Source organism: Podarcis melisellensis, assembly GCF_964234715.1.
Source record: "Podarcis melisellensis genome assembly, chromosome: 6".
NCBI lineage: Eukaryota > Metazoa > Chordata > Lepidosauria > Squamata > Lacertidae > Podarcis > Podarcis melisellensis.
The window spans coordinates 35,349,763-35,362,079 of record NC_138538.1 but is presented as its reverse complement, the minus strand read 5'-3'; the positions used below and the strand labels follow the sequence as shown (position 1 = coordinate 35,362,079).

General features: G+C 44.3%; 1 protein-coding gene and 1 long non-coding RNA gene across 2 annotated transcripts in view; one reads left to right on the top strand and one right to left on the bottom strand.

Annotated features, from left to right (window-relative positions):
- LOC309372701 overlaps window positions 1-12,317 on the bottom strand; it is a 243,752-nt gene that overhangs the window by 11,207 nt on the left and 220,228 nt on the right. The window lies entirely within an intron of this gene.
- Window positions 1-12,317, top strand: part of TAFA3 (TAFA chemokine like family member 3) — an 88,490-nt gene that overhangs the window by 27,435 nt on the left and 48,738 nt on the right. The window contains exons 2-3 of the mRNA XM_081916490.1: window positions 4,197-4,285; window positions 5,508-5,623. Of these exons, the coding sequence (XP_081772616.1) occupies window positions 5,509-5,623 (115 nt within the window). The 5' untranslated portion in view covers window positions 4,197-4,285; window position 5,508. The remainder of the gene's footprint in view (window positions 1-4,196; window positions 4,286-5,507; window positions 5,624-12,317) is intronic.

The window sequence follows — 12,317 nt, the reverse complement described above, 5'->3', positions numbered from 1 at the left end:
GGGCAATGGATCTGTGTTGGTCATAGGATTACCATTGAAAAAGTACATGAAAACCACTTGTTTCAACAAGCATGAATTCACATGAACGCATTTAGAAGTCATCTTGTGTACCCCTGGTTCCGTGCTGGATTCGGCTGTTCCCTCTCTCCAACATTCCTCCTCATGAGATTATTGTTGCGTGAGAAGGGAGTGTGAGGCTCTGCTTCCTGGTTCCTTTCCTTCTGTTGCAATTCTCATAGCCCTCTATGTGTTGGGAGCTTTTTCTATTCTAGGCTCCCCTTGTGAGTTCTGAATAAGCTTGTAGCTAGAATCATATAAAATTGGGTCGCTAAAAGGATCCCAAATGGCTGTGAGTCAACATTTTCCTTATTAGTTTGGAAATTCATGCAGGACCTTTTTATACTACCACTTTGCAAATGGATCTCACCATTGTCTGACTAGAAAAATGCGAAGAAGGCTGTTTGAATTGATCATTAGTCTCTGTAATGTCTGTGTCATTGATTCCCATGCCATAGCATGACTTGCATGTTATGAGACCTTACAAAAAAATTATCTGAGAATAGGGGAAAATTGGAAGGGTTTGTGATTGTGCTTGTACAACTGAGTGCCCACCTGTCAAGGCTTGAATCGGTCAGCAACAAAATATATCACCCGAGGTGATTTCTTTTTATTCAAGAAAACAAACCACAGAGCTCCAGCCTAGTGGTCTCAGCAACTCTTCCTAGGAGGTCCTGCCCTGATGAAGCAGTTGCAAGCACTCCTTTTCAGGGTTTAACCCACACAGTCTCAAACTGTGTCTGTGCACAACTAACCTCTTTTCATTTTTCTATGTGTTCTTGGAGACCAAGGGGGAAGGGGAGCTGGTCTCAGCAGGAGGGGGAGGCTCCCTGGATTCTTCAGCAAGCTTTCGACCCCCTCCTTTCCAGCCTCTGCTTCAGCCTCAGACTCTGAACTGTATTTTGTCACAGACTCTTCTTGCTCACTAAACCCTGTCACCTGCTGCTGACACCTCCTCCTCACAGCCTGCTCTTTCTCCCTCTGACCGCTCATCATTGTCCCACCACCACTCCCCTGGTTCTGGGCCTTCCTTCCCATGGGGGTGTCAGTATATGGAAACATCACAGCTGCAAACAGCCAGATTGTTGACATCACATGATGCGCCTATCTGTGGGAAAGAAGAATTTCCCAGGAAGTTCACAGGCTGGAAAAGTCTCTGTGAAGAGTTTTTGTTTGTTTGTTTGTTTTGTCTGTGAAGAGTGCAATTTGAAACCTTCCGTGTGCGCATGTACAGGAAGTTTGTTAGATGTTCTGGAAGAACTGAACTGAAAGGACGTGTTTGTCTGTAGTGCTGTAATGTCAGAAATAAACATCATGTAAATAGATTTCTGACTACTTTTCTTTTCCCTGAAGAAGCAGGAGGAGAGGGGGGTGTGCATTTTCCCACGCTTGGGAAAATGTCGCCTATCAAAATCTCCCTGGTCTGTCTGGATGTCAGGCAAAGGAGGTTACCGGTAAGCAAGCTCTGAGGACAGTGAGAGGGGCCAGCCTCTGCGGAGGGGGCTTGCAAACCCTGGCTGGTGCCTCCCACCACTTCTCTGCATCCAGCCAGTCCATGGCATCACCATAATAGCATAGCTATAAGACAGCAGGCGCTGGGGAGTAGGGCTATAAGAAGGCAGCAAGTTCCAATCCAACCTGTATTCATCATAATCCACATGGTTTCTGCTCTGCTGCAGTTCAGTTTCTGCCAAATACTGTGTTAGCCATCTCACAATCTGCTAGTTAACATAAGTTATGCAATTTATGAAACTATTTGTGTAACTTGCATTCATTTCAATGTAAAAGAAATGTCAAAAACAATGTATTCAAAGTAATGAATTATGTATCATTTGCATATTTAAAACAACATCAATGCGAATGAATACAGATTATCTTGGCTGGATTGAGTTCCATTCCTGACCACAGGTGAACATACAACCTGCAACCTTTCCACTTCCCTTTGCTGTTTTTGTCAGAATCCTCCAGCATCTCTACTGAGGGGATGGTGCAGTTGGTCATCAAGTAAACGGCATCCATTGAGACTCATAGCTCTTCTCATATTAAGCAACAAGCCCTCTTGCTAATGTGGCCCTAATTTTGTCCCCATGCTCCTCACAGATGAATTGAACAAGGGCAACACTGAGTCTGTGGGGGATGAAACCAGCAGGCACTGCCATACCCTGGGCTACATCTAAGTAAGAAAGCAGGCAAGGAAGGGCTCTCTGAGGGCAGGTGGGGGTTGGTAGGGCAATGCCTCATCCACTGTAATGGATCTGCCCCCCACTACTGGCCTTGCTTAACAAATACAACTCAGTAATATGGTGCATACACAAACTATGCTCCCTCTTCTGTGCATTCGCTACAGCCGTTTCAGAGTTTGGAAGGAGATTAGTTCTCATCCAAGAAGCCTTTCAGGCAGCCTCATAGCAAATACTGTATTGTGATTCCTGAAGAACAAGCAAATTAGAATAGTGGGCCACAATAAAACAAGAGTTTAAGAATTGCTGTCATAGAACGACAGATTAAAATGCTTACAGATAAATCATTAGAGATCCAGTGTTATGTTTTGACAAGGAACAGTTGTGAGCTGGCCCTGTGCCCAGGAAGGCCTCTCAATCACCACAAACAACATACACTCGCTCTCCAGCTCCCTGTTAATAAATTCTGATTGGGCACTAAAGTTTTACAGCTTCTGTGGTTGTTCACTCTGGACCCCGTTAAATCGCAGCAGGTGATATACAAGGCTGTGAATTGTCGTCCCCCCCCCCATCCCTGGTAAATGGAGACTGCACAGGCAAGAAGACTATGCTCTGCAACTGCTTGCTGTCCCTTAACATTTCGACATCCTCATTCATGGGACTGAAACTGCATGGGTCGCGCTGGCTGATGATCTCCGGTGGGCTAGGGACAAAGGTGAAAGCTGTTTTCTATTGCTGCTGGATCTCTCAGTGGCCTTTGATACCATTGACCATGAAATCCTTCTGGACCGCCTAGAGGAGCTGGGGGCACTGTTATACAGTGGTTCCACGCCTTCCTCCTGGGCCGTGTCCAGAAAATGGTGTTGGAGGATGAGTGTTCAGACCCCTGAGTGTTCAGACTTGTGGGGTGCCTCAGGGTTTCGTCCTCTCCCCCATGCTTTTTAACATCTATATAAAGCTACTGGGAGAGGTCATCAGGGGGTTTGGGCAGGGTGTTCATCAGTATGTGGATGATACCCAGCTCTACCTCTCTTTTAAATCTGAACCAGTGAAAGCGGTGGATGTCCTGTGTGAGTGTCTGGATGTGGTTGGAGGATGGATGGCAGCTATAGGCTTGCCGTAGGATCTGGTGCTCTGGACAGCAGGCAAAAAAAGAAAGGAAACAAAATGCAATAACTTTAGGTGCTAGAAATGCACTTTACAATAAGCGCAACCTGTTTTGGGAAAAATCACTTCCGCAAGGGCCCATTTTTAACAACATTTCTCACATCCAAAGTATAGAGCAGTTTGACTGTGATCCCCATATAGATGTATTCCAGCTGGAGTTACATGAATGGACACGCCCCTTTCACCTACTGTATTGCCCTTTAGCTGCTGCTCTCAGCCAGTCATTTTGTAGAGTCCAGAAAGAACTGGAAAAAGTTCCTAGCAGCAAGCTGCCTGGTGCATCCTCTTCTCCCCAATCTGCCTCACAGAACTTGACACAGTGCAAATGTTCCATTTATCCTATTAGTGGGCTACCCTGGCAAAAATAGCTGCCACCACTGTCCTCAAGGGAAGAAGGGAAGAATAATACCTGACAGTCTTGCAGCTAAGGAGGACAGAATGCTGGACTAGGCAGGTCTTTGGTTTCCTTCAACAGCGATCTTCTGCCCTTTTATCACTTTCCTGCCTTCCCAGATTTCTGTTCAGGTGTTCTATTCAACCCTTCAAAGAGAGGACTGTCCTCTGTAAAATAAGCACCCATGATGTTAGCTGAAATATGAGGAGGGCAGGAGAGGGACTAATAATAATAATAAACCCACTGTTTCTGCAAAGAGGATTAGCCTCTGTTTACAAGCTACTGTATGTGTTATTCTAGAGTGTTGTCTTGGGCAGTATGATTCACTGGTGCTTTTAGGCAGACGCTGTCCACTGTAAATTTAAGTAGCTGTTTCTTTGTTTGTTTTCATTTTTTAGATGTCCTGATGTTTGCCCTTCTTTGCAAATACCGAGTCTATATGAGATTGTCCAATGCACAGACAATAGCTGTGAAGCCCCAGTAGGAGGTAAGTATCATTATTCAAATACTTATTTCTATTATTTCACAAGAAAGCCTGTTGTTGCTGAATGAATCTTGGAAAAATGGTGTGTTTTTTAAAGTGGCAGGAATCTATTTGGAACACACAGATCTTCTTTTATGCCACCAATTCCCTTTCCTGGGCTGAATTTTGGACCAACTTATTTTGGCACCAAAAAGAAGCTCATTTTGCTCCAAAGTTATTTGGACTATATTTTACAACTACTTGTGAAAAGAGAAAATACAAACATAGTCGTTGTGTGCTATGGACTACTGCAATGCGCTCTATGTGGGGCTACCTTTGAAGGTGACCTGGAAACTACAACTAATCCAGAATGCGGCAGCTAGACTGGTGACTGGGGGCGGCCGCCGAGACCACATAACACCGGTCTTGAAAGACCTACATTGGCTCCCAGTACGTTTCCGAGCACAATTCAAAGTGTTGGTGTTGACATTTAAAGCCCTAAACGGCCTCAGCCCAGTATACCTGAAGGAGCGTCTCCACCCCCATCGTTCTGCCTGGACGCTGAAGTCCAGCGCCGAGGGCCTTCTGGTGGTTCCCTCATTGTGAGAAGTAAAGCTACAGGGAACCAGGCAGAGGGCCTTCTCCGTAGTGGCGCCTGCCCTGTGGAACACCCTCCCATCAAATGTCAAAGAGAAAAACAACTACCTGACATTCAGAAGATATCTTAAGGCAGCCCTGTTCAGTGAAGTTTTTAATGTGTGACATTTTAGTGTATTTTTGGTCTTTGTGGAGGCCACCCAGGGTGGCTGGGGAAACCCAGCCAGATGGGTGGGGTACAAATAATAAATTATTATTATTATTATTATTATTATTATTATTATTATTATTATTATTATGGCTGTGTGAGGGCATGGCCATGTTCAGGCCTGGATGCAGGCCCTGCCCCCAGCATCTCTGGACATACCTCTCCCTGTGTATGTTGGCCTGACCTTCCCACTTTCAGAGGGAAAGGTCTTCCGGGACTTTAATTTACATTTGCTTGAAAGTAAATCCTGGTTTATCAGGATCCCCAATTGTGCCATATGCTCCACTCGTTTAGTTTTGAACTGCTGAAATATGTTAAAATAAAGCTTGTTTGTTCCAGAAACAGCAACTTGATCTAGTCTGAGATGCTGGGATTTTTCTGACCTGTAGACGCCTTATCTATGACATGTGGATCTTAATGCAATTTCTTTTTCCTTGGCAGAATGAGTGAGAGGGACATCCGAAGCTTGAGCAAAGGGGTATTGGTGCTCTCTCTCTGCCTTATAACGCTATGGGGAAGGCTGACTCTAGCCTCATCACACCACAGAAGCCATTCAGGTAAGCCAAACAATCTCTCTTGAATCTGCCCTTGTTTCTTATTGCAACACTTTGACTAAAAGTGTGTGCGCAGGATTAGACTTCTTGCATCTCCAGACCTTCTGAGGACTTGCAAGATGCTACCAACTGGACTTCTGAAGAAGGTTCAGTTTTTTATGTTGAGAGGTTTAGAGCAGGAGTCACCCCTGTGTCCAGAAGTACCTCCTATGGCACCTGCAAGAAGTCTCCATAAATACTCCTCAGAAATCTACAGTGCAGCAGAGATTGTTTTCTCTTCCAGTTCAGTTGCTGTTTACACTGCTTTGGCTTCTCCTATACACAGCATCCATTTTGTGACTGGTGCCCTTGGTACTTTTTCAGAATTTCAAGTCTGTTCAAAATTCCAGGTGTGAGGGGTGTACTCAGATGGACTCTAAAGACAGAACACCACTATTATTTTAGAATTCTTTCTCAGAGCATGCTCTCTCAATGCTCTTAACAGCTGCATAAAGCCAGCAGGTATTTGACACTGGGCACAGAGGGAGGGGGAAGCCAGCCACTTACTGAACTCAGTAAAAATGAACCTCAGACCCTCATCCCTTCCTCCTCTCTGCAAAAGGCCATTTTAATGATTGGAGAAGGTGGAAGAAACAACATTACATAGGTTCTTGCCTCAACACTGTCTCCTGCTGGGTGGAGTTCACATGAGCACATGAGGTTTGGCACCTGCCAAGTCTCAAAGAAGAGCCTGGCTGCAGGGTGATTTCCTGGCTGCCCAAGCCAAGAAAGGCATTGGCAGATTGCGAGTGTACCTTAGGAAAAAAGATGCATAAACTTCAGAACCCTTGAGTTTTTCTTCAACATAAACCTCCTTTCTGAGACAGACTCAAGCCCCTTTCACACCTATAATGTGCATTGTGGAGAATGGTGAGCAGCATTGCAGCAGCAGGCTTAGTCCCTGAATGACAGACATTCATTGTAATATTTGAAATGACTCCCACATATGTGATTGCACACATGGGCAGCTTTTCTCTGCTCGCTTGGTAGTCCTGTTTCTTCAGGGTTTCCAAATGCATGGACAGAGTTATCTGTCTCTGCAGTTGTTCTCATAGTAGTGTTTTCAGAAACGACAACGAATGTGCATGGGGTGGCTGGGTAGAACTTGCTGGAATGCTGCGGGCACTCTCCCATTTGTGCTTATTGTACCTGAAATAGCCTCTGAAAATGACACCAGGCAAATGCAACTCCCAAGTGGACATCTCTGCGACAGAGCTCAATGTTCCATGTGCAGAGAAGGGTCTTCTCCCTGCAAGAAGTGCAGTCGCTTTGCTGCAATAGGTATCTGGTTGACCACTGTGAAAACAGGCTGGTGGATGAGATGAGTCTTTGGCATGGTCTAGCGGGGCTCTTCCTATGCTATTATCACGTTTTAAATGGGATGCAAAACTCAACAAAATGTGATTCAGCTAATGATTTATCATGGATGTGCAGGTGATTCCTGCTTTGCTTCTCCCTTGCTGTCGGTGGGAACAATAAACATGACCTCTGGCTTAGGGTTGCTCCAAACAAACCATGGTGTGTAGCCAAGGTGTGTTATTGAGAGTTTAGAGTTTGAGCAAAATAAACCACTATTCCTGGTTCAGATGTCAGGATACTCCAGGCATTGTGTATTATTGCTTGTGCTAGGCGAGGAGCAAAGCAGGAGTCATCTCTGCTCTTGTGGTGTACCATTAACTACTGTATGGTTCACTCAGATGTGTCAAATGGGCAATAACAAACTATGGAGAACTTCTGCTCACTAAGGTATAAAACTATTGTCTGTCCCCCACCCCCCAAGCTTAAGGCTTTCAGCTGAAGCTTAGCCTTATGATATTTACATTTTGACCTGTTCATTGTGTCCAGTGGGAATACTGTAGCAACATGCCTTTTTGCCTGAACAAGTAGCAAATAAACCTCAGAAATCGACGAATGTTCCCATGATTCTTGTATTTTAGTTTTTGGATTTTAAAACTGATTCTTATGTTTTAATTCTAAGGAACTGGAAGTGTTCTTTAGTTGGGTTAATTCTTTATTTGTGTTAGTCATAGGGCTGACTCAAGTTGCAAATCCCACAAATTTTCTTATCGTGGGTAGCCATTTGGTCATCGCTGGTATTTTCCTCGGCTGTTGATTCAGTTTTGCAGCCTGTAATTTCTGTTGCATTTCTGGCCTGGTGCTGTATATGCAGGTGGCAGTTCTTGTCAAGAGTGCTTTCTGCCCGTTCCAACTTATTTCAGCCTGCAGCCTGACTTGGAGAGATTACCAACATATGTACGTCTTTGCTGCAGCGAAGCTTGGTTAAGGTTAGAAGTCATATTATGGCTTTATTCCTTGAAACTTCATCTGATGGAGAATGTGAGGAGCTTTGGTATCTGGCACTTCCACAAACTGTACCTAGTTACAAGTTTATTTTTCTGTCTGTTTGAAGGTACAGTTCTAATGCTTAAAGCTGTAAACAGCTTTGAATCAGACTCCCCCCCCCCCAAATCACTAAACAACCTATCTCTCCTTGCCTTACTTGCCTTACTATCGCTAGATTTGGCCCCAAATTCTACCCTTAAATCTAAAGAATTAATTTCCTTCCTGTTCAGAGCAGCTAAACTAGTTATTGCCCAACGATGGAAGAAAGCCTCTAATATACCAATAAAGGCTTGGATTAATAACACCTGGAGCATTGCTTTATTAGAATGCCTCACATTCATCTAATCAAAGGCATCTCCAAGAAAGATTCCTTTGGCATGATTTGGTCTCCTTTTTTCTCTTTTATTGAAAAAGAACAGGATATTTTAATGCCACCATCATCACAGAGGTGCTGTGGAGGGGATATATTACTTTAAAATGTCCAGTAAACCAGATTGAGAGTATTTGGTGAGCCAACATGACAGTGACATGGGACTGAGGAATGGAGTGATCATTCTGTGATATTATGGCAGTGGATGAAGCTGTGTTGTAACTTTTGAATAAATGTGTTTTAATAAAGAGGGGGAGAGAGAGCTTTTCCTGGAGGCTTTAAAATGAGTGGCATTGGCAATTCGTGGGACGCAGGTGGCGCTGTGGTCTAAACCACTGAGCCTCTTGTGTTTGCCGATCAGAAGGTTGGCTGTTCGAATCCCCGCGATGGGGTGAGCTCCCGTTGTTCGGTCTCAGCTCCTGCCAACCTAGCAGTTCAAAAGCACGTCAAAGTGCAAGTAGATAAATAGGTACCACTCCGGCAGGAAGGTAAATGGTGTTTCTGTGTGCTGCTCTGGTTTTGCCAGAAGTGGCTTAGTCATACTAGCCACATCACCCGGAAAAACAGTCTGCGGACAAACGCCGGCTCCCTCAGCCTGTAAAGCGAGATGAGCACCGCAACCCCATAGTCATCTGCAACCCCAGAGTTAGGAATATGCATCTAGGAATATGAATCTATACCTGACCTACTTGCTTCTGTCATTGTCAGCATGGGTCATTCCCAAGTATGCCGTTGGGTGGAGGATGAGCTTCTGCTACACACAGAGTCATCTAAACATGGCAATGTAGAATTTAGATTTTTCAGAGGTGGGCAGTCGTGAACATAGTTAGCACACAACGGCATTAATGTGTCGTGCATGCCAAAAACCTGTCCCACTGTTTTCTGCTGTATCTGAACCGAGAGCTATGGAGCTGCAGGCAGTTGGAGTTCAGGATATGAGGACTTCAAAGGATTTCTGCCTGAGACTTGCTTCCCTAATTGCTCCATGCTACAGGGAGCAATTAAAAGTGAGTAGCTGCTCTGGTGCTCTTCCTATTCACAGGCTTGGGGGAGACTCTTTAGTTTACCGCAGGTGCCTAAATCCCATTTCTGCTGTCTAGCATGTGTCTCGAAGTGTGGTTGGAATTTAGAGAAAGAGAGATGCATAATAAACGCCTGTCTGCGGGGAATAAAGGCAAATGATGCTCCCGTCTCAAAGGTATGCTTGCATTGTAGCCATCCAATTTGCAAAAAAACAACAACAAAACATTTCTGTCATTTTCATATGCAAGTTGTTTTGCACATCATTTAAAAGAGAAGTTCTTTCTTTCGATGGGGAGAGCTGGTGGAACTTGGGCAAATTAATCTCCTGATTTGGATATCAATTCCATCCACGTCTGCGGCGTACTTGCATCTCACACTGCAGTAATGCCTCTACAGTTTGTGTTTCTGCCCTTGGTTTCTGCCCATCATGGTCTGGCATTAAGGCAATCAAGCTTGGTGACCCTTCCCTGCGTTTTGGCATAGGAACTGTGTTCTAAACTTGCTTCTGTGCATAATAAAGTGGGAGGGCCACGTGCACATAGCGAGCTCTGTGAAAGGCACACAGATTATTTCCAAGATCATAGAACTGTTGAGTTGGAAGGAATCCTTAGGGTCATCTAGTCCAGCCTCCTGCAATGCAGGAATCTCAGCTAAAGTATCCATGACAGATGACCATCCAACCTCTGCTTAAAAACCTCCAAGCCCACCACATCTTCCAAGGGAGTCCATTCCACTGTCAAACAGCTCATACTGTCAGAAAGTTCTTTCTGATGTTGATTTGGAATCTCCTTTTTTTAGCTTGAATCCATTGGTTCGGGTCCTGCCTTCTGGAGCAGAAGAAAACAAGCCTGCTCCATCTTTCATTTCCTTTAAAAGTTGCAATACTCCTGGTTTTGTTCCACCCCGCTTAGGGCTATATTAATGAGTCCATACGTAGGAATTACCGTATTTTTTGCTCTATAAGACGCACCAGACCACAAGATGCACCTAGTTTTGGGAGGAGAAAAACAAGGGGGGAAAAAAATTCTGAATCTCAGAAGCCAGAACAGCAAGAGGGATCATCCGCTGCGCAGTGAAAGCAGCAATCCCTCTTGCTGTTCTAGCTTCTGGGATAGCTGCGCAGCCTGCATTCACTCCATAAGACGCACACACATTTCCCCTTACTTTTTAGGAGGGAAAAAGTGAGTTATAGAGCAAAAAATACAGTACTTACAGAAGTACTCCCATGTGTGGTGATTATTTATTTATTTATGTGTGTATCTATGTATTTATTTATCAAGTTCTCTGTACTACATCTGTGGAAAATGTGGTACATAATAAACCAATAATGCACTGCATTCAGTTTTACATATGAGCACAGAAAATTGCTTTAGGCCTTCTCACTCTGTAGATTCTTTTCAAAATCCCGTCTGCATCCAGAAGCTGCTGATTTTACCATCTGTGGGACATATTTGGGCCACACATTGATGTTTTTCAATTTAATTTTAGCAATGTAAATTTGTGCATCAAGTATATGAGGGAAGATGCAGAAGAGTTAGACTGCAGCTGCATTTGCTAATGTATGACCTTACGTAGACCCCTGTTCCACTTCTGCCATTCCCCGCTATAGATAAAACAATTCTAATCCTATAATCCCTGATATCACTGCTCACAACTAACCTATATCTCCCAGTGTGACTATTCCAAACAATCAATGAGCATTCAGCCCCTTTATCATCTTGCTAACCTGCAGCCAGGTACATATGAAGATAAACGTAACAATAATAATATCATTTTGGAGAGAATGCAGAACTTGCCTACAATAGTTGCAGTTTCCGCAAGTGATCTCATGGGTGCAATCCATCAGGGGATTCCTAGGAAGGAGAACAGTTGCTGTAAATGAAGATAGCCCCAGTTTGGGGAAGATTTTGCATAGGGGGAGCTGGCATTCTGTGGATAGAAAAGGCTTGCAGTATTTAGATATTCATCATATTTGCATGTCACAGCAAGCCATAAGACATAGCTTACTGTGTGATTTGCTTCCTGACGCTCCCTGCCCTTGCTAGAAGGAAACAAACCATGACTGCTGACTCAGAATCATATCAGGAAAAAAGGGATTGAGGTTTGGTTTGCTCTGTAGCTAAAGGCTGGGTTTTTTGGCTTATTGATTGCAGTTTGTTTGTATTTTGAGCAAAGCCATGATCCCTGATTTGGGCAAGGTACTGAGCTTTGTTTCTGCCTTGTATCATCATGACACTAGGTGACTTAACTTCAAAGGAAGCGCCAAATGTTGGAGGGATCAGCTCTGAAGGAGAAGTGATCCTAGTATGTAATGGATCTGATCTTTTGCTACCCTGTACAGATCTGGCCTCAAAACTCTGTGAACCACCCTGACATCTTATGATGAATTGCAGTATATAAGTCTAATAAATAAAATAAAATCAGAATTGAAAATTAATTTGGTGGCCAATTCAGAAGGCAAACCCTTTTCATGAGTCCCATTGAGACTTCTTTGCAGGGCTTTTCTGAAGCAGGAGGAGGACTGGGATGAGAATGCAGAGCTTGGATCTAGGGGAAGGGCCCTGTGGTTTGGGAGGTGCTGATCTGGATGCTAGGGAGAGGCTTGGTGAGTTGCCTGGAGACAGTCACAACTCAGTGTCATCAGATGCCCCAAATGTCATGGTAGATCCTCCTGATGCGATTGCGCTTCCTGAAGCTAAATTGGATAGTGAGCTGGCTATGCTGACTCCTTCTCGTAGAATGTTGTGATGGCTGAGTCCATGCAAGTAGACCATGCAACCTACTTGCAGGAGTGCCTGCTTGCTTGCTTGGCTCAGGACAACCACCACACAGATGACTGCTCTTCCAAAGGGAAGCTCATTTACACATCAAATGTTGGAACCAAATCTTAGCATGCATCTAGCTTGTTCCTTAGAGCTCTGA